Below are 21,991 nucleotides of genomic sequence, written 5' to 3'. Positions count from 1 at the left end.
CAATCTTCTTCTGTTTCTTCCCCAACCACAACCCATTTCTGGATTAGGTAAATTTCTTTGTCTCATTTTCAGTTTCGATGAGGTAATCTCGACCACAGAACGAAACAAGATTACCTTCAAAGAAACTGCAGAAAAAGATACGGAGTCAATCGACCTGCAGATGGGGCTCGTTGAACCGTGAATTGGTAAAAGGCGTTCCATTTTCGATGGAAGAATTTGTTCTTGCTCGAACAGAATTGTATAATTTGGATCCTTTCGATTTCTTCATAAGATGACGAGGATTTTCTCAGTCGGTTAAATTGACATGGAAATATATGGTGTGCATAGTTACACTCCCCAAATATTGAAGTATATCATTGGCGTCTTAACAAAAAAACATAAACCTACAAGAAATGAGGGCATTGGAATTTTTTTAAAGGCCATTTTAAGAGGACCATATTTTGTCTTTGTGTAATACGTAAACCAACGCCCCTTCACATAGTTTGCATAGCAATAATGAAAATTTAATTCAAGTGCAGAAAGTTTTCTCTCTAAATTTTTGGCAGTGTACATGAAGAAAGAGATCAAGGGAGTAATGTTTCAGCAACCATAAGCACGAATCTTTTTATTGCCACATGCTCGAGTGGGAAAAGAAATACCATGGACGCCTCCACATCGAAAACAACCAGTTTGGTGAACGGTTACAGAATGACTTCATGCCTTGGTCACATCCGGAAACGTGGCAGACGGACAGACCGGTGATTTTCACCTCAAAATACACTATTATGATGTTACCGATCGTTCTGCCACGTTCATGGACGCAAATGACACGAATGCCACGTATGGATCATCTTCACGAATACAAAACCTCAGCGTGAGTCATGATGATAGTAGGCGGAATGTTTACAGCAGGATTTAACACTGCTTGATCGTTCAGTTCCGTCTGTTGATCAATTGTTTGCGTCTACCTGCCGACTTGATCGCATTGATATGCGGCAGCAAGTGGTTATTTTCACTTGATGGCCAAGATATCATCTATCGTATTTCTTGGACTGTTGGTTGTTATCAGGGGTTACCATAAGGTCTATTGTGGTACATGGTATCTGACTCATATGTTAGATGACAGATTAACTACCTATTGGTGACTAGAATATTTGTTTTTGTTCAAATTGAAACTGAATTCTCAATAGAATTACCTTCAAATTTGTTCAGGGCTTATTTGATGTTTCATTGAAACCCTTTAAATGGGGAATTCTCCTCAATTTGGGTTATCACAGTATATGCGAGTTTAAACTGAATAATTTTGAGTTTCATTCATAACTTTTTCAAATGCACCGCGGAAACTATTCAAAATCATTCTCCAAATATGAGGTTTTAAAATTTAAATCGCTTCGTTTCTAGTTTACGATTTGGCAACAGCGCCTACTAGAAAATAGAAAGAACAATGGCTTGTTTATTAAATAACAGCTGTTTATTTACAGCTGGCGAGCCTCAACAGCAAGCGGCCATAAAAATCCCATAAAATTTTACGACCTTCCCCGTTCGTCGCAGACTTCATAGACAGCCATAGTTGTCTATCTCATCAAGATAGTGTATTTGTTTACCTTTATTATCAACGCATATTTCAGTCGATGTTGCTAACTTGTGCAATAGGAACGAAACGCTTTAAATTTTAAATCCCCTTTTTTATTTTTCATTTTTGAGTGCTTAAGACCCGTTTGCACCAAACATTCTTAGTGTTAAGTGTCCCTTAAAATAAACTCTTAACTTAAATTACGTTGTACCAACTGTTAAGTGACATTTAAATGGCTAAAGCTAACCATAAATTTAAGCGCTCCTGTAATGACCACTTAAATCTTTGAGGGCGGCATTCTAACCTAGGATAATTTGTTGAACTAGCTGCAGAACTTCCCGTTTTTGATGGATTTTGAAAATTGAATGAATTCATTATTGAATATCAAGCCTTTTCTATTGCCTTTATTGTTATGCCATCAGTCTTTCAAATTATCAATTTTGTGTCACAAATCATACTATACTTAGCAACAAACTCTTTTCTTCTGTTGAGAAGTTGAGTGCCCTTTGTAGATTACCACCACTTGCTTGGCAATCATTCATTGTATTCGTACTAACAAGGACAATAAGGACATTTTCTTCACTTTCCTCTTCAACATTAATAAAACATATTCACACAAAACCTTACAAAGAAAGTGTAGTACTCATACAAACTTTTTATTTGACAATCCTTATCATTATCAATAATAATACTAATTCCACAAAAAAAGGTGTTACCCTTTGATAACAATATAATAATTTACTTGAAACTGACTGACAGGACAATTAAGTTTGGTTAATGAAATGACAACGATCATCGGCAACCGGCCAACCAATGAAATAGCTTTATTGGACTAGGATGAGGTTGCACCAAAATGAAAAACAGAAATATCAGATGTAGAAACTTAAGGGCCCCTTACTTAAGATTCTGTTAAGCCACAGTCGTGCAACTGGGAATAAAATTAAGCGTCCATTAACTTTAAACGACACTTAGTTAAGTACTTGTTTTAAGGGGTATTGGTGCAAACAGGCCTAAAATAACTTTTTTGGGAAACGATTAAAATGGTTTTTTCAAAATGTTTTCGTCAGAATGAGTATTCCCTATTCTCTGTTCAATCATCTCAATATTACGAATTCTTTTAATTTACAATAACGTACAATAATAGGCCGATTGTCTTTAATGGGATCAGTCACCGTTTGCGAGGTCAACCACTTCGTTTTTTATTGAGTTTTTCTCGTTCTAAACATACCAGATAACACCGAAGCCCTATAAGGTTCGAATCAGTGGGTTGTTACTGGTTTTATCTTGGATAGGTTGTATGTTTCAAATTCAACCTTTACCTGTTATAAATTCGGACTCTCGATGAAAAGATCAGAGAAGATCATGAAAATTTTATTGGTTTATTTACGATGTCATAATCTATTATGGTTAGCTAATGTTGTTTTCAAGCGTCGAAAATACAACTTTAACCAATAGGTTAGGTTTAAGAACACCTATTTTCATTATTACTTCCATCCCGGAAGCCAGAGATGCAGTTTGCTAACTCGGTAGATAGGATTAACCAATATGCTTCTGGACGCTTCGTGAATTTCCATTTGCAACCAATCAAATGCAATACATATTCACCTGAGGTGAATCGAGTGTTTTTAATCGTCATAGGATTACATTATACGGCTAGATTTATTGACTAATTGTTATTGTATGTACCTACTACTCCGGCAGGTTTAACAACACATCCTTGGTGTTGCGAAAGCTCTCTTGCATCATTGCGAAAGCAGCCAAGATCTCATTAAAACATCGACCTTCGGGGTACATCGAATTCGCCGGTTTTTTGGAAAGGATGTCTTATTTTCGGTTTAAGGTTTTCAACTGATCCGTTTCGACCTTCTTAGTTAGGTTAGGTCGAGCGCTGAAGTTGTTTTGGTGTGAAATATTGAAACCTGATACAGGATATGATGCTAACTGCTGTAACATCTCACGCAGAACATTGTGACCAACAACAAGTCCTCTAAGTCATCCAGATTCATCCTTCTGAGGAATGTGATGATGCAGAAGGATGAACACCCTCTGACTCCTTCAGAGTCAGCTCCCAAAACTATCAAAAACTGACCATTTATACCACAGGACATTCGCAAAGGTTGTGACCCTTCTCTAATTGAGAAACAACTCGAAACAATTGCCTAGCTGTATTTCTGAGCTGGCAATGACCTAATAGAAACCTTACCTAGACTGCCAAGTAGCTCGGTAAGAGGTTTGCGATCCTAGGCTGTGGCTCTAGAACCTTGTAATGGTTAAGAAATGTCTGCAAATTATCAAGGTTTCTTCGTGGATAGGAATCCTTATGACTGAACCAATGATCTCTACTGGATAGCAGGATGATTAGAGATTCATTCAAGCAGGTCTTTGTCTGGACCAAGCCATTTCACATGCTCTGCAATTTGCTTAAGGTAGGAGCGCTTTACCACAAATACTATCCTATTAATTTCGTTCAAAGCTAAGTTTACTGTGTATGTTGCCTTTCCTCTTTGCCTAATCATCGTGGCATAAAGCTGTTTTGGCTCAGTTCACATGGTTCATCCTAAAATTTTTCGGCAGCTCCTAAGTTCTTCCATTTGAACCAATAAAAACTTCACTTATCGATTGAAATTTATTTTGGGAGGATTTTGCATCTCTTCACAAACCTTTTAGGGCTTTCACTCCCAATCTCTGAAACAAAATCAATTAAAAATGAAATCAACGATTTGCTCCTGCGTAAATTCTTGCACTAATTTGTCAGGAGCAAATTAACTAGAAAAAATTGTTGCCTGACAATGAACTCAAAATAAATAACGTTGAAATTTGTGAAGAAAAACTTCACTTGTCGATCAAGGCTGTCTTTTCATTCTCCAAGTATATCAATGTTCCAACTATGATCTGAATACACCTTCATGATCTCCATTACCTCTCGCAACGTATGTATCATTGTTCTCCTCGTTTATCTCGATCCTAATTAAAAATATTTCCTGTTCAAATTGACGTGGGGCGCCATTCATTCCAGCCCGTTACGACCATATTGTCCGCCATTAAGTTTCTCCTCCAACGAGCCATCAACTAGATCATTAGCGATGAACAATAGAAACCAGAATTTAATTTATGGAATCTGCGAATTTTAAGAAGTTCCGAGTCAGATGGCAGAGAAAGTAGAGGAAATGATTCAATCATGGGTCGGAGATAGATCCACGTAGCCTTGAAAAGTGGTGTGAATTCTCCTGAGGTTCATGAAAATAAAATGGCCCGAGATAAATGATTCGCACGGTTTCAAAGGCGAACAGGTGTTTGCGTGTGCATCGATAAGATCTATGAGGCCGGAGTATGTGCTCATATAGTGTGGGAAAGGTTCCCGATGTGACGCCACTGAATGGCATTACACATGGTGAAAAATACCTCGTTATTGATTCGACAGAAATGTCGGAAATTTGAGATTTTTCCACTGATTTTTCACACCAAAGTGATCTTTCACTGTTTTTTCCCATCTTTGTTATCCTCGATCCAAGAAAAAACGTAATTTCTCATTGAAATGTGGATACTGAATGAAAACATTGACAGTTATAATACCTATGAGGCCCTTTGCACCAATCCCCCTTAAACTAAGCCTCGTTTAAAGTTGATGGACGCTTAATTTTATTCCCAGTTGAACGACTGTGGCTTAACAGAATCTTAAGTAAGGGGCCCTTAAGTTTTTATATCTAGTGATATTTCAGTTTTTTATTTTGGTGCAACTTCATCCTAGTCCAATAAAGCCATTTCATTGGTTGGCCGGTTGCCGATGATCGTTGTCATTTCATTAACCTAACTTTATTGTCCTGTCAGTCAGTGTCAAGGATATTATTATAATATTATCAAAGAGTAACAACTTTTTGTTGTTGAATTAGCATTAATATTGATAATGATTGTCAAATAAAAGGTACCTAAGTTTATATAAGTACAACACTTTCATTGTAAGGTCTTGTGTGAATTTGTTTTACAAATGTTGAAGAGGAATGTGCAGAAAATGTGCTTATTGCCCTTGTTAGTACGAATACGGTGAATGATTGCTGGGCAAGTGATGGTAATTTACAAAGGGCACTCAACTTCTCAACAGAAGAAAAGAGTTTGTTGCTAACTATAGTATGATTTGTGACACCAAATTGAAAATTAAAAAAGACTGATGGCATTACAATAAAGCCAAAAGAAAAGGCTTGGTATTCAGTAATTAATACATTCAATTTTCAAAATCTATCAAAAATGGGAAGTTCTGCAGCCACTTCAACAAATTATTTTAGGTTAGAATTCCGCCCTTAAATACCTAAGTGGTCATTGCAGGAGCGCTTAAATTTAAGGCTAGCTTTAGCCATTTAAATGTCACTTAACAGTTGGTGCAACGTAATTTAAGTTAAGGGTTCATTTTAAGGGACACTTAGCACTAAGTGCATCCCCCTTATGATGAGTACTTAACGTAGTTTAAAGTTAATGGACGCTTAATTTTATTGCCAGTTGCACGACTGCGGCTTAACGGAATCTCAAGTAAGGGGCCCTTAAGTTTTGATATCTAGTGATATTTCAGTTTCTTATTTTGGTGTAACTTCATTCTAGTCCAATAAAGCCTTTTCATTGGTTGGCCGGTTGCCGATGATCGTGGTCATTTCACTAACCCAACTTTATCGTCCTGTCATTCAGTGTCAAGTTAACTATTATATCATATCATTGAAGGGTGACAACTTTTTGTTGCTGAATTAGCATTATTATTGATAATGAAATGGATTGTCAAATAAAAGGTACTTGACGTTATTAGAAGAACCACAGCAGTTCTAAAGCCAGTTTATGAGTACAACAAATTATTTTAGGTTAGAATCCCGCCCTTAAATACCTAAGTGGTCATTTCAGGAGCGCTTAAATTTAAGGCTAGCTTTAGCCATTTAAATGTCACTTAACAGTTGGTGCAACGTAATTTAAGTTAAGGGTTCATTTTAAGGGACACTTAACACTAAGTGCGTTGGTTGCAGACGGGTCTGAAACTTATTTCTACCATAATGTCCACTCCAGAATCCAAACCTTCTGGAATTTCACAATGAAAGCTTAGAGTTTCGAGAATTCGAAATATCTGCCATCATGAAATAACATCAGTCTTACCTTCACTTGTACCTCCAATATTTCAACAAGAGTAGATGATGAAGTATCAGAAAAGACTTCCAATTATTACGCAAAGCCAGTAGGGAACAAAGATCTTCGTTATATTAGCAGAGTCTTGGTTGGCTTCGTGTACACGATGTATTTGCAATTCTCGATGCATATCGCTGGTTTGCTTGGATTATGCAAGAAGAAAATGATATATATCTGGCTATGACGCGTGCTAAAGATCTCAGTAATAAGAAGGAAAACGTGCTGGTTGATAATTGTGAATGATTATTTATCATTTAGAAAAATCCTTTGACTTATGTCATGAGATCCAAGATTGTTCCGCATATTCGAGTACAGCAGAGGTCCTTTCACAGAATGTGTACTCCAATAAACAATTAGAAAAATGCATTACATGAGATTACATTAGAAGGGCGAAAATCCAGTTTCAATTTCTGGGCCCATAACCTGTTTTGATATGTTGCCGGCATAGTTCTAGATCATAAATATATAATATTCATCAAACGGATGATAAGATCTCATCATAATTTGTGCGAAAACGCAATTAATGAGTGGTAAACCTGACCCACTACAATATTGTGAAATTATATAGATAACGATGATTTATTGCGACGTGAATAAGACCTATTTCAGCCTTCCTTTATCTCATTGCAAATATTTATAGCCACGGAAGAATGCTCGTCGATTTTTCCATGTTTCGGGCACTTAAGAGGAACTGGAATCGAGTTTCTCATAGACAGTTGCTGCAACTGCGCCAGGTGTTTCAGCTTCTGTTCCAAACCGTACTGAATCACCTCCTTCGGGGGTTCTATCCTCTTCAGATCTACCAGGATGTTCTTCTTTTCAATGAGGTTTCTGTCTATATGTATCTGTAAGAAACAGACAAACTTGCATGAGGGCAGCTAGTATGTTATACATAAAAGAACTGTTTCTGGTGATATTTAAGGAAAAATGGAGGTGTGACAGTTTCAGACTGGGATACTTGTTCTTCCAACTTTATTCCCATTGAAAAACTGTTGGCAATGGTGAAGAGAAGGCTTAGACATTTTCAAAACACTCGGAGAAACACAAAAAACTGAATCTAGCAGATGTTAAAGAATAGATGGAGGAAGATATGACATGCCCTGAAGCATTCCTCATAATTGTTCTCTTGGAAGTTAACAAAAAACAAAAAGAGTTTGGTCACTAGTGTAATGAATTCTGAAGGGAGACCATAGCTTATACAAATCTGACTTAGTAAATCCTTAGCAGAATGTGAATGATAGTTGCCAACGTTAGAAATAGAAAGACAATTGAAGAAGAAGAAGAATAGTTTTTTGGGGGTATCTATGAGTCATTTCACCTGCTTTGGAAAAACAGGAGTATCTTCAACGGTGTAGGGTTTGGATTTCTCACAATAAATCACTCTTCTCTTCGGTATGCTCTTCATCTTGAGGTACAATGGGTGGAGTTTTCTGTCGCTCCAGTCTATCATCCTTTGTTCAACTGACGTGAAGGGTGGAAGTGGATCTCCAATCTTCTCCTTCAGTGTTGGATGAGCCTCGATTCTCTCCAATCTCTTGATTTCCTTGTTCAGGACCGGCGTATCCGGATCCGGTAGATTCCTATCTTCTTGAAGGAGGATGGCCGAGCCACAAGTCTTGTATTTGATTCCTGGGATATGATCGACCCTGGGCAAAGGTTGCTGGACTATTCCCTCTAGAAGCATGGAGAAGTTTTGGTACAGTATGGGTTCTTTGATTTGCTATTGTTGCTGTTTGTTGGTGGTTGTGAATAGGTTTTTTGTTCTCTCAATCTTGCAGCCTTACCTTTCTTGAGATCGCACAATTTTTTCAATTCGGGAGGCATATCAGCATCTTGGCCAAACATCTCGTAGAACAAGGGTTTGAACGGTTTACGGCAAGTCTCCTTTTTGCATCTTTCCTTCTGTTTCTTTTTGCCCCATCTGAAGGACAAGTAAGATCTACAATTTTGGTATTTAACAGTTCTGCCGAAACGCCTGAGTATCACTGACATTTTGAAGGATCGCTTGAAGGATTGTTGAAAACTTTGAAATGACGTTGAACAATAAATTTCACTAATTTTTTTCTTTTTTTTTGAGAGTAAGTCACAACCAGAGAGTAATTTATGACGGAATTTGATATGCTTTATCATATTTTCCTAGTTCCATTGTTTTAGAATTTTGCTCATCCTCTCACATTTAAATGACCTTTGGAATGACCTTTTTTCCAACCAAATTCGTCGTTATTATTTTAAGGGTGGATTGAGATGCCGAAAAAAAGAACATGGGAATTTCATAGTTAATTTTTCAGGCATAAAGTTTTTCACAGCCGGTTTTGGAGTTTCATAATTGAGACAAAAGCGATATGAAAAATTATGATTAATGCATGATATTCAAGCAATAAAAACATCCAGTTGCAAACAAATAGATCAAAATTTTAAATGATCGATAACAAAATGATCTACCTAATTATAATCATCGACATATAATTATGAAACTCATGGCCCAACTTACTCAATCTGGATATAAATTAGCCAATCAAACTTATAAAGAATGCTGAATATATTTGATGTCGTTTAATTAACGTTTGAACAGGATATCCTGTCGTGGAATTTTAATTGATTATATTATAATTTTCTTCATATTTCTCATCGAAAACGAGTTGAAACTGTTGTGGTCTCGTAGCTTTATGATACTTCAAAAATCACTTTCCAACAGTGTGTTGATGTTCTCAACGAATGTGGGAAATGAAAGCATGATGAAAGCTCTGTTTTCTTCTTTTTTGATAGTGTTCAGAAGATATTCCAAACAAAAATGTTTGAATTCGCTGAGGAATAAGCTAATGAAGAATTGTACTCTTCACATTGAAAAATGGTTGGAAATAAAGTAGCAGAATAATCTACTTACATATTTAAAAATAAGGATACATATTAAAACAACCAAATTTTATTCAATATTTTCTTGAATCCCAGGAATTTTAGAGAATGATACTCTACAGGTTGAAACTTTGACTCGTACAAGTATTTTAACAGTAGATTCTTGAGATCGAAAGAAACACTTTTTTCCAATACCATTTTTTCCAATTTGGCTCTGATAAAAAGATATACCCAGTTTTCATAATTAGCTGTGTCACACTTGGAAAAACAAAATTACCTTAAGAACAACTAGCTAAATCTGTGACTGTATGTAACTGTGGATCTTTTAAACAGAGTTATATTCAGTCAAAACACCCAATTTTTCAAATTTCAAAGATACGGCGCATCATAAGAGAAAATATGTGCAATACTTTTTACAAAACGTTCATATATTCATTAGATAGCGTCTAACTTATTTTCAAGGGTTGGGTTCTTTGATTTCTTCGTATTTTTATGGTACGTAATGGTCATAATGAGAAATCTGGAAGACGTGGGTGATTTCTTGTGTGTGTGCGTGATAAACTATATTCCGAAATTGAATTCATTTGATGAAACCCTTTATGAGACTAACTAAAAGTAATTTTTTTATGGTTTTTCAATATCTTTCAAATAGAGCCGATTGGGAAAAAATGGCGAAGGAAAAAAGTGTTTCTTTTAACCTCAAGAATCGACTGTTGAAATATTTGTACGAGTCAAAGAGTCACCCTGTATATACAGACAGTTTTTCCTACAAAATTCTTATGATGTTTTTCTAACGTGACCAGTCGCCAAATTTTGTACCCAAACTAAGGGAAATCATCTTTGAAAATGCTAGAAAAGACCGCAAAAAATATTGTCGGACATTTTCCGATAGTAAAGGCAATGATTTCGAGTGTGAAACTGTTTCCAAGATAAAAACGACTTTTTCAGTCTCAGTTTCGCAATTTCGAGCCGGTAAATCGGAAATCGAAGCAGGTACCTATTGATTTTCATTGAAATCAGACACAATAAGTCGTTAAACTCGAGTCATTCAAGTGAAACGACTGTTTTTAACGAATAATTTCTAAGATTTGAGATGAACCCAGTCGAATACGCAGTTTAATATCGAATGAATCGTCCCCTTCGTTCATTTTCCGACAAAATTCATAAAAAATTGAAAAAAAAAATTTTAAAACCAAGCTTTCATCAAAGAATGACCCAATTTGAAAAAATTAATGAAAGATGCAGGTATTATTTCAATAAATTAGGTTATGCTCTTTGTTTCTAGGTTATCAATTCTAAACAACGATTTTCTCTCAATTTTTAATTTTTTTTGTTGGGCATTTTTAACATTTTTGGTTTCAATGTTTTCAATTAATTATTTATTTATTTTATCCCTCTTTTCATAAGGCCCATAATGCTTCAATCTTTGATAATGTTTCTTAGAATTCAGGTATTTGTTGATGAAAGTAATTTTATTACATTTTCATATACATATTGAATAAAAACTGACAATTTCCACCTGAGGAAATGATGACTTTCTCTATAGTATGTTCGGAAGTATTCGTATATCCAATGATTGGTGGATTTTGTCTAAGATTTTTCGTTTTTTATACTTGTCGATTGCGTGTACAAAGGAAATACAATTTCCACCACCTTTTCAGCGTTTCTATTTCTGTTCCGTGTTGTCATCACACAATTTCAAGTCTTTGCCCTCTTGCACGAGATTTCCTATAGGATGTCAATGTCGTTCATTGATTGCACTCGAAGATTCACACCGGTGTTTATTCTGCTCCCGGCAGGTTCTTTAACAACCACAAACTTAGATGTTTGAACTGATGAATGGGTTGGAAGGAGACATCAAACATAAATACTAGTTATTTGAGTGTCTGGTTATTGCACCCAACATTAAAAAAAAACTGATCCTCCTCTGATATATGTGTAATTAAAGTTGAACTTTGTAAACAATAGTTGGTCGTTGATTGTATGTTTATTTTTCAATTCTGCTCTGAAAAGAAACTCTGTTAGATTAGAGACAATGAAAAAGAATAAAAGCGACTAATTTGATTGTGAACATATAACAATTCAGGTTTGTTTCGTTTCAAAGATCTCAGCTTAGAGGGAGATTTTCCAGCATTGTTTCTATTAATTATGAACATATAAGTTATAATTTTTTCCTGTATAATAAATCTCCTCATTGCGAATATGGAATTCTTTGTATCTAGGTTAAAGAACCCAACAACTGAAGGAATTGCTTGTATTTTCCGGAGAACAACATTCATATGCAACTCCATGGCACTACATGACAGAGCATGTAGGTCATTTCCATTGTGCAATTTAAGAACATTAGCAGTGTTTAGGCTCATTTCGTTCCCGAAGACTTAATCAGGCGGGAGAAGAATGAAGTCTTTTTTTTAATTTTCAGATGGAACTTCCGTCGGTGTGAATTAAAAATAAGGCGCGTCTAAATCGGTATCCCGTTATCTGATACTCGGTGTCTTAATGCAATCTAAAATTGGAAATTTTCGAGCGAATTCTACTCTCAAAATCGAACATGCTCATTCAGTAGAAAAAAATACTTGGTAGCAACAATTTCGTAAGCTAGAGCATAATATGTGCAGATTCGATTTGCGGCAAAAACAAGAAGTGTGAACACGTAATCTGAACTAATTTTTTTGTGTTCATATCCATAGATTATCTATTTTTATGTACTGTATTTCGATTCTCTTTTTCTTTTCTGAATATTTTGAAGAAGTAGGAATTAGGAATCATTGAATGGACTTATATAGATCATAATTTGATGCGAGAATGATATTCTGAATGCTCTTACTGGAATTATCGATTGAAATCGAATTGACGTTTATTGATCAATCAAGCGTTGATTCTCCGATCAAGCTTCGTGAAACCGGGGGTTTGCCTATTCCATTCAATTTTGTTGTTCGATTGGTTTTCCTCCAAACTTTTCTAATGCTTCACGTATTCCTCCACAAACCTCGTTCTACTTACTCCTTCACAGGCAGTTAAATACGAAACTGTTATTATTTGTTGCCAGGGACAATTAACAATTCGCCATGCATTATGAAATATTGTACCTAGCTGCAGGAAATTGAGCATTTTAGGGAAACTGCTCAGAAAACCAATTTAACGGATAAACCAGTTGGCAAACGTTTATCATATAATGAATAACGATGTCGTCATTTATTTGTACACATTCAATCGATAAGTTAAGACAGGTGGATTGTATTGCAAATATACATATTGTTTTAGGTGCATGTTGATATGGGTAGATAATTTGGGCGATTAGACATATGATTGTCATGAGAGATGAAATGAAATAGCGATCTCTGTTTTTCATTGAAGGATTCTTTTTGACTTGGTGGAAATAGGAATTGAATTGAAAACATAGAAATTAATGTCGTCGAGTTATAATTAGTGAACATGAAAAAGGCGTGTTCAAAAATGAAGAAATAGGTGAAATACACAAGTAAAATCTAATTATTGTGAGCAATAAATAACTTCTGAGATAATCTAGGAAAATCCAAAATAATTCCAGTTGCTTGCTCCAATATATTATGTTCTATACAGGGTGTCTGTAAAGAAACGCGAAGGATTCAGCGAGATGATTCCTCGATGAAAATAAGCAGGGGTAGTTCCTATAACTTTTTATTTGAAATCGACCTCCCTTCCAAGATTCATCGTTTTCAAATTTCAACTTTTTGGTTATCAATTAATTAATTATTGTGAGTCTGTCCATAATCTTGTTACTTAATTTTCAATTGTGCCCCTTCTTTGAAGTCCATTATGATGTCCCAGCAGGGACTGAATGAGGATGATGAACAAGAAGCATTAATTCTTGAAGAAGCTGTATCTTTTTGATTTTTACTGAATTTTCGACAAAAATACGAACAGCAAAACGCCATTACGAAAAAGTGCTGTACGCAGATCTGGTGGTAACGGTGGTCGATTGACTTTGCAGATTTTCCTCAGCATGCCAGAATTCCGCTATTGTGATAAATCCGTTCTTCGTTTGGAAAGACTGGACGAGCATTTCATCACACAACGGCGAATTTTTCTGACCTTTAAATCGCCTTGTCTGACTCACTCCACATTCGATTCTCTCATCTAATAATAATCGCGAAACCGATTGAACCACACGCGGATATTGTCTCATAAAAGTGTTTATTAGCCGATAGGTTTTGAGGCGAGCTCTCCTTGAATTCAACTTTCACCTCCTGGGCATACCTACATTCGCGGTCTGTAATGAGTCATTTCATCAACAAGAGCATTACGTAACGGATTCTCCTCGCTAAACGCGTTTTAAATACGGTCCAACTGGGTTAATGGATCGGTATTTCGGAGCAGAACGCCCGTCGTCTCTTCTGAAATCGTTTTCGCTCGAGATTCTCGCGTGCAAGACCGTCTTTTGCTGTGTTCCTTTTGAATTTTCCGCTGTAATCGGAATTAAACCGCCAAATCGTCAAATGTCAGTTGTCACCTGTCAGATGTCAGTTGTCACCTGTCAGATGTCAGTTGTCAACTGTCAAACGTCAGTTGTCAAATGAGGCAATCCAAGAACATTTCAAACAGTTTTTCGAAAAAAAAGGTCGAAAGATTGAGAATAGAGTAGAATCAATGATTAGATGTTTCGAATTTAAATGAACATTTGTTCTGTTTGAAGACAGACGTTCATGCTTCTTTCCTCAACATCTAGTCAAAAGTGTAAACTCGTAACAGGCGAAAAAGTATAAAATTCGCATCCGATAACATTTAATTGTTTTCATACATTTTCATTTGAAGCAATGATCGATTTTAGATAAAAATGACGGCAAGTGACGGTCATCGTAAACCTTCACGAATTCATAACGATAAAGTGAATTGACGTAGATTTCTTCCTCAATAATAATTGCCTCCTTATCTCCAATACGTACTCTTTATAGGCGCACTAAATAAAACAGTCACGATTTTTATTCCTATTTTATACGCCATTGTTCTTATTCAGTAGATCTTGACGTTCACGTCTGACGTCTGGGTTCTGAACGACGTTATTGTTGAATGGGGAAATAGAACAGAAATAGAAACTACGAATAGAGTCTCTGATAGTTTGAAGCAAAGACTATAGGGATTTGTAGATATCAAACTAGATTCTGTTGGGTAGTACCAAGTTACCGACTTCAAGAGCATCTAGATGGGCATGTGATGAGTTTATGCAGAGTAACTAATAACTGAGAAAACGGACTAATCTCATTGGCAGATAGCAAACACCTGTACGCCATCTGCCAATTCGATTAGTCCCTTTCTTAGGTTCTTAGTAACTCTACATAAACTCACCATTATTGTTATTTCCCGCCATAGACGACATATTAAGCATTATTTTCAAAGATAAGCATTGAAAACAAAATTTTAAGGAACTGTTTGAAGACAAATGAATGATGATATTATGAATGATTAATCTTTTTGCTGAACTTACTGCAGAAAGTTCCCCTTTTTTTTAATTGAGCAAATATGTTGTTGGGTTCGACATATTTATGAAGAATTTGTAATTGTAATTGTAATTCTTTCCCTGCCCATATGTCCGGAAGTGAACTTTGCAGTTAGAAAGCTCTTTGGTTTTTTACTTATATATAGGCATCTGAAAATTTTGTCAGTATTCGTAAAACTAAGTACCTATCCACTTGATAGAATAAAAAATCAGTAATTATTGTAAAGTACCAATACTAAGTCTTTCGTAGGGATATCTACAAAAAAAATCTTTATCCTAGAAGCCATAAGCCAGATGCATCTGGCTGATGCTCCAATTTTTCGAGAATCATCGAACATTATTCTGGAGCTAATTACCAGTTTTAAACCTTATCAGATCTGTATTTTTGGAAATATTTGGTTTTTAATGGTCTTTTCCTGACTTCACGTTAGTGATTTCCTAATTTGCCGTTAAACAATTGAAAAGCGAGCATCAAAATTTCACTCGTACCTATATTTTTCGCAAAAAATCACAGTAAAAATTCTTCCGTTCTCTCTACTCCATCAAGACTTTTTTCAGATAGAGAAACCGTAGAAACCCTTCGACAAGGTGTTCTACAAACCAGATTTACTAATGCGTAAGTCGGTGAAGGTTTAAAAATACGCCAAGAACTGAACCCGAGTGTGACTATCCAAATTAAGACATCTCTTGAATGGAAATATGTGCATAATTAAAGTATGCACACGTGACTAGTTAATCTAATTAGGTGCCCACAACACGTTCTGAATTTTTCGCAGAGTGAAAACTGTAGACGTAGAGGAGATATGCTAATAAACGATTCATTGTTTTATTTTCTGCTAATGCCGATGTTATATCCTCAAGGACTTTCGTCCACATAGTGTTGAAACTCGATCATTTATTAGCAGAAAACTCATAACTAGATATTGCCAGACAATACAAGAAGAATGATTGAAGACTGAACCGCCGGTCTGAGTTTTTCATATGAATATCGATCAAAAAATCTTATGGGTTTTTGTCGAGCATCTGATACACGAAGAATAGAAATAAAATAAAATTTTAAACATATAATATCATCTATAGGGAGTAATTCAAATTCGTGAATCTTTTCACTTTTATTTTTTCCTCTTTTTTAATCTAGTTTGTTGATGTCTTTTATTCATTGTTATTTTTCATTCCAGGCTGTTGAACAGGACAGGCACGTGCTAAAACGAAGGCTAACTAACAAAGAATCGGAATTAGATGCAAAAATAGTCGAACTCCAAAACGACATCACAACTTTAACTGAAAAACTAACAGCCAAGGATAACCTACTAAAACAATGCGAAAGGGAAAAGGGCAACTTGGTTGCCGAGTTAAATGCCCAAAACTCAAGGTAAGAATCATATAAGACCCTATTTTGTCCCTTCTACATATCGTTTCATCATTCCTAGGTTGACTGCCCAGTTGAAAGAAGCCACAAGTGTTGAAAATCGCCTTCAGCAACAAGTACAACAGTTGAAAGAGCAGTGCAGCCTTAGTAAAAGTACCCTATACGATCACATGAATTCGGTCGGTGGCCTTAGGGACGAACTGGATATGCTTTCAGAAAAAAATAAAGAATTAGAAAGAAGACTGCACATAACTTCTAGTGAGAGGGATAGTTTTGCCAACGCTTTAGAAGAGGCTAGTGATAGGATTCTCATCCTAGAGAGACACGCCAGGGAGCAAGACATCAGATACCAACATAATATAAAGGAATTGAGCATGCCACAGGATCATATGTCTATAGACGAAAGGTTGCATGGTAAGTGTATTTTTTTGGGATTTCGTGTAACAGAATATTTCATAAAAACACCCTAAAGTTACAGAAATTCATCAATTATTCAAGTACACTCTGTATCTAAAATCGAAATGATTGACCTTTTCTTCTTTTACTGCATGATCTAATCTATGTAATACCCAATAAAAAAGGATTATGATGAATCATTGCAAACTGCTCGGACAAAATAAACAAAAACGAATTGCATCACCCATAATTATATCATTCTGGGAGGAGGTAAAACTTGTCCTTACACCAAGCTCTGAATAAACCGAATGAGAGTGAAATAAATGCATTTGGTGGAAATTCTATGAATTTTTCATGCCCCCTCAATCTAAAAACCTATCAAACTGTTGATGTTGAATCAATGTTTCTGGTGAAGGAAAATGTGCCTAACACTAACACTAACCATACCTTCCTTTCTCCGCTAGGTAGTCAAGGAGAAAACAGATCTCTTCTTGCAGAAATGGACCTTTCGGAACCTACCTTATCTCAAGAATGTATGGCTGTCTACAGACAGCTAAGGTCGTTGGTACAACAGCTCAAATCGCACCAAGACGATGACAGTGGATTGCACAGCGACTGCTCCACAACATCCCTGGACGACAACAGTCAATTTGCTACTGGTTTGCTTAGCGAGGTGGCTCAAGAACTCGTCAGTTTGGTCTTGGACACAGACGCTGTCAGACTCATAGAGCGGTTAGAAGAGGCGCATAGGGAGATACAGGAGAGAGATTTGGAGCTGGCCAAGAGGCAAGAGAAGCTGATGGAATTGAGTTCGAGGGTATATTAGCTAACGACTTCGTAGTTTTTGTGTTTTCTTATTGTGAATCCTTCCTTAGGTTTCCGTTTGTGATGTTGAGTTGCAGGCAGCTAAAGAAGACCTGATCAGGGCTAGGAACGACGCAGTAAACACATCAGCACAAGACGAAATCGTCACGAAGGCCAGGCAAGACAGGGACATAGCGATAGAGAGAAAAACGAAGCTGGAAATTGAACTGGCGAAGACCAGGATGGATCTGATGCAAGCCAATGGTCAGTTGATGGAGGCCATACAACAGAAGGTCGAGCTAAGTCAACAGCTTGAACAGTGGCAGGTAAATGAAGGAGTTTTTTGATTTAGGATGACTCTCCAAGCAGCAAATTGTTATGTTACGATTGAATTCAATTTTATAATCAATCTTTCTATTTTCAGATGGATGTACAAGAACTACTGGAAGAACAGGTCAAAAACAAGCTAACGTCCCAAGAGGTTAAATTAAGGTCAACAATGCAATCATCCCCAGTAGCTCCGCCTAGAAGAAGATTGCTCAGTTTTTTATACCGATAGCAATTACTGCGCGATATGCACACAAAGATGTCGCTGAAAAAAGCCGAAAATAGTACATGAAGAGATAATTGCAAAACCTGTGGTTTTTCAACTGATAGACTTAATTTTACAAAGCAATATCAGAGCTGTACTTAACTTCCACTGTGATTTTTAATTTATTAATTGAACTGACTTTTCTTCATCAAAATTTGCAATGAATGATTTCATTTATAGTTTTTAGATCAGATTATATATATAATTTTATGTATTTTGTGTAAATCTTTGATGTACATCACCTTTTTCCATTTTTTTTACCTTTACACTAAGCGAATAGGAGTAGCGCCAATCAGGAGCTTTCCACAAATCGGGGATGTGAAAAATGTTGACAATTTATTTGTTGATTCTCCTTTGTGGTAGGTTTCTCGATCGCTTCTCTTCGTGTTGAATCATTTAAAATAGTGAGAGAAACATTTGTTCGTTCATACAGAGAATATTTAATGAAATAAGCATTAATAAAAAACTGATGAGGGGTTTTAATCAGTCTTAAAATCGCCTTGGAGTTGAGTTTCTGTTAGAAATTTATAAGGATCGATTTATCCATTTTGTAAATATTCCACTAATTATTTTCAGTTCCACTGATAAAAACACATATTTTTAGGGTTGAAGAAGTTGTGATTTATACTTGTATGCGTTAATCAACATCGACTAACCATACCAGAAATATCTGATGTTCAAGAATTTTTGCATTTACGAAGTTATTCGAGATTAATTCCGTCCAAAAAGTGCTTGAAAATTGTTACCCTAAATAAATATAGATATATTTTACCATTTGAAGTATTTTTTTATTTATCCCGCCTCTATGTAGTATTTAGTATAATCTTTGCTCCATAGTTCAATGGGAAAAGAATATCTAAATGGAATAGTTCCCCATTTCTTCTTGATGCCAACCAGAGACAACCAAATTCATGCTTACAAACATTGACACCAGGTGGCTTCTCCGCGGAATATCTAATATAAATAAAAGGAATCTACCAAGTGTGCTTTAACGGAAAAACACAGATGACAGAATGTAATCTGGTCGAATTTCAAAAAAAAAAACTCGAAAACGGTTGGATCGATTCTGATCAAAATCAATTGGCTACGCTACGCTTCAACTGAGCACCAACGTTGAAATATTTCAGTTCGAAACAATCAAAATTTGAAACCGTAGCGTGACTACAATATTTCGAAAAATTCAAATGATTAAAAAATCGTTTTTATGACTTTCGACAAAATCGAGGGGCTTCAACACTATGTGCTACTTGCAGAGTGTTTTGATACCAAATATCCATTTATTGAAGTAAACTGCGCCGTTTCAACCCAATAAATTATTTTCAAAATTATTTTTTGTGCTTATTATTAGAATATGTATTAATATTAGAAATGAAAAAAAGAGTTACATTTTTTAGTGTATTTATTTACATAACATATAAAACTATTTACAAATGAATGCTATACGAAGTGAGCAACAGCCTTAGTGCAAACTTCTATACAATAATTTCAAATACTATTATTTAAAAACCAAGGATCATCTGTTCACATGTGAAAACCTACTCAATTCCTTGTGAATTTTGGTGTAAAAATTTAGTCAAACTGATTAAGGCATCATCGAAGAAACATATCATTATTTGAAATTACAAAAAACAGTTTGCACATATCTCAAATTTGAAAATACCTACATTTAAATGCTTACAAAATAGGTGAATATATAAATGCATGATCTATATCTATATCACATGTTTCAGAAGACAGAAAAAATATTTCCTGCATCAATTTGTTTAAGACGTCAATCACAGATCATATAATTGAAGTCACTACATCACTAATTGTGATCATCTAGTTACTGAACGAAACGTGTCAAAATAAGTAAGGCACCCTTTGAATTTGCCGGCTAATTTTGAATATTCATGAAAGGAAACATTTCTTCTGCTCTTTCATTTCGAAAAATCTGCGATTTTTAGGCTTTATTGAATATCACTGTGAATTCAGACATAGAATAATCTAACTTTGGAGGTGGAAATAAGTAGATCATCATCATAGAACTTAGTTTCGATAACCAAGTTTCCGCTGAAAAAAAAACAGCTTATATTGAGTGGTAGATCACAAAACGGAGTACACATATCCAGCAATGTGAAACTGAACCGTATTTTCAAAAAGAACAATTTTTGGAAGGGAATTTTGTGAGACTTACTTCAAGACTGAAGCTGGCATCATTTGGCTCTCCGGCGCCGCCTCCATGATCGATTGCCATGTATTTGTTGATTCTGCCATAACAAAACCGAATTCGAAGTACCACTCCTCAAGACAACGTCCCTTAAAAAGTACTTTCTGTTCCAATCTGAACTTCTCAATCTGCTCTTTGGAACTAAAACTAAACTCTCTAGAAACTGCACGACATTGCAGGATTGTCTTAGGTACGTGGGCTTCATGTTCAATGTCAGGGTATGATATGTCCTCGTTTCCTTGCCAGAATATCTTTCCACCGTCTGCGTCTCTCAGGCAAATCCAATTACTAAAACATCAACAATGTAATGCCTTCAAATATCACTCAAGATTTTTCATACTTACACTTGAAATCCCTTCAAAATATCTTCGGCTTTTTTGATTGATTCTTCGGACATTCCTTCACTAGAATTGTAAAACAATCACTATTTAATTGATATTGTTACGATCTTCCTTGAGACGATAGGATGTGAAGGACAAAACAAATATAATTTAATTATAAAAAGGGATTAAAGATTAAAGGGAACACAAAATGTTTAACGTCAAAATTTATTGGTTATGTTATTGCCACAGAACACTTAGGTTATTGCCTTGATATTCAATATTGCCAACTGCAAATGTGCAAATGTTGGTCGCCTGTGCTGACCTCTGGCGACAGTACTCTAATCTAAGCAAGCAGTACAAGCATTATGAAGAAAAAGTTAAGTTAGTTGAAACCTATTTAAAAAATTTCTCTGGACAAAATTAGTTTAAACGGATGTTCTTTCACTAGTACAACAAAGAGTTTGTATTGAGTATTGTTTAAAAACATCTCAATATTTTTCATAAATTTGTTAAGTTGAGATTCTTTTTGAGAACAATATTCGATCTTTTATGAAGAATATCGGATATATTGAATTAGAAATAAACATTGAACTTTCTTGAGTTCAATGGAAATAAATTGTAGAAATAAAACGGACGTAACCTTCTGAAAAATATTTATCGTAGACACGTGTTACATGTCCGTTAAATTTCTCCTATTTGTTTCAAACTTCTTATCCTTCGTTTACACTGAATTTGGCTCAGATGCCGAAAAATGAAGGGCTAGCATAAATAGAGCAAAAAGGTGATGGAGCTAAGGGTTGAGACCTCTACATATATGTGAAACTGCATTTCAGGATTCTACTCCTTCTAAAAGCACAAGGATATCCTAGGGACAATTCCTCAAAAATGGTACTTTTGGTCGGGAGCTTCAAACCTAGAGGTTTTCGAGAAAACTGGGGTATCATGAGGAGGAACCACAGTTTTACTGAAGAATTCCTAGAATACCTTAAGGGTATACATAAATGTTAAGTGAATCCAAAGGATATCCGACAGAACTGTCGTGAGTCATAATTTGATGACTCTAGGCTCCAGACTCAACCTCCGTTGTCTCTGCTAGGCTCTATCCTAGGGTATCTCAGGAATATACCAACCAATATTATTGCTGAATTTTTGAGATATCTTAGGATGCACCTTAATTTGTGGATTCAGGAGATATGCAAAGGATGTGCCATAAGTGGTGAAGTCCTGGGATGTCCAAGGAGGTTTACCATAATTTATATC

At 35.7% G+C, this 21,991-nt stretch overlaps 3 protein-coding genes across 4 annotated transcripts in view; 1 reads left to right on the top strand and 2 right to left on the bottom strand.

Moving 5' to 3' along the window:
* LOC123319795 (bicaudal D-related protein homolog) overlaps window positions 1-18,979 on the top strand; it is a 29,130-nt gene extending 10,151 nt beyond the window's left edge. The window contains exons 3-7 of one of the 2 annotated variants that reach the window (XM_044906736.1): window positions 16,217-16,410; window positions 16,469-16,821; window positions 17,301-17,620; window positions 17,679-17,933; window positions 18,032-18,979. In XM_044906736.1, coding sequence (XP_044762671.1) covers window positions 16,217-16,410; window positions 16,469-16,821; window positions 17,301-17,620; window positions 17,679-17,933; window positions 18,032-18,166 — 1,257 coding nt within the window. In that variant the 3' untranslated portion in view covers window positions 18,167-18,979. Of the gene's footprint in view, window positions 1-16,216; window positions 16,411-16,468; window positions 16,822-17,267; window positions 17,621-17,678; window positions 17,934-18,031 lie in introns of both variants that reach the window. The other variant, XM_044906735.1, reaches the window with a different exon arrangement.
* On the bottom strand, window positions 7,267-8,751 carry LOC123319796. The gene is made up of 3 exons (XM_044906737.1): window positions 8,494-8,751; window positions 8,028-8,383; window positions 7,267-7,554 (listed from the first exon to the last, which is right to left on the bottom strand). The coding sequence occupies exons 1-3, from the start codon at window positions 8,699-8,701 to the stop codon at window positions 7,315-7,317; spliced, it is 804 nt and encodes a 267-aa protein (XP_044762672.1). The 5' UTR covers window positions 8,702-8,751; the 3' UTR covers window positions 7,267-7,314.
* A 601-nt stretch (window positions 18,980-19,580) lies between the features above and the next one.
* On the bottom strand, window positions 19,581-20,970 carry LOC123319797 (retinal rod rhodopsin-sensitive cGMP 3',5'-cyclic phosphodiesterase subunit delta). The gene is made up of 3 exons (XM_044906738.1): window positions 20,753-20,970; window positions 20,376-20,696; window positions 19,581-20,251 (listed from the first exon to the last, which is right to left on the bottom strand). The coding sequence occupies exons 1-3, from the start codon at window positions 20,803-20,805 to the stop codon at window positions 20,170-20,172; spliced, it is 456 nt and encodes a 151-aa protein (XP_044762673.1). The 5' UTR covers window positions 20,806-20,970; the 3' UTR covers window positions 19,581-20,169.
* Window positions 20,971-21,991: the final 1,021 nt, after the last annotated feature.

The sequence above is a fragment of the Coccinella septempunctata genome, chromosome 9, assembly GCF_907165205.1.
Source record: "Coccinella septempunctata chromosome 9, icCocSept1.1, whole genome shotgun sequence".
Lineage (NCBI taxonomy): Eukaryota > Metazoa > Arthropoda > Insecta > Coleoptera > Coccinellidae > Coccinella > Coccinella septempunctata.
This window is presented reverse-complemented; position numbering and strand designations above follow the sequence as displayed.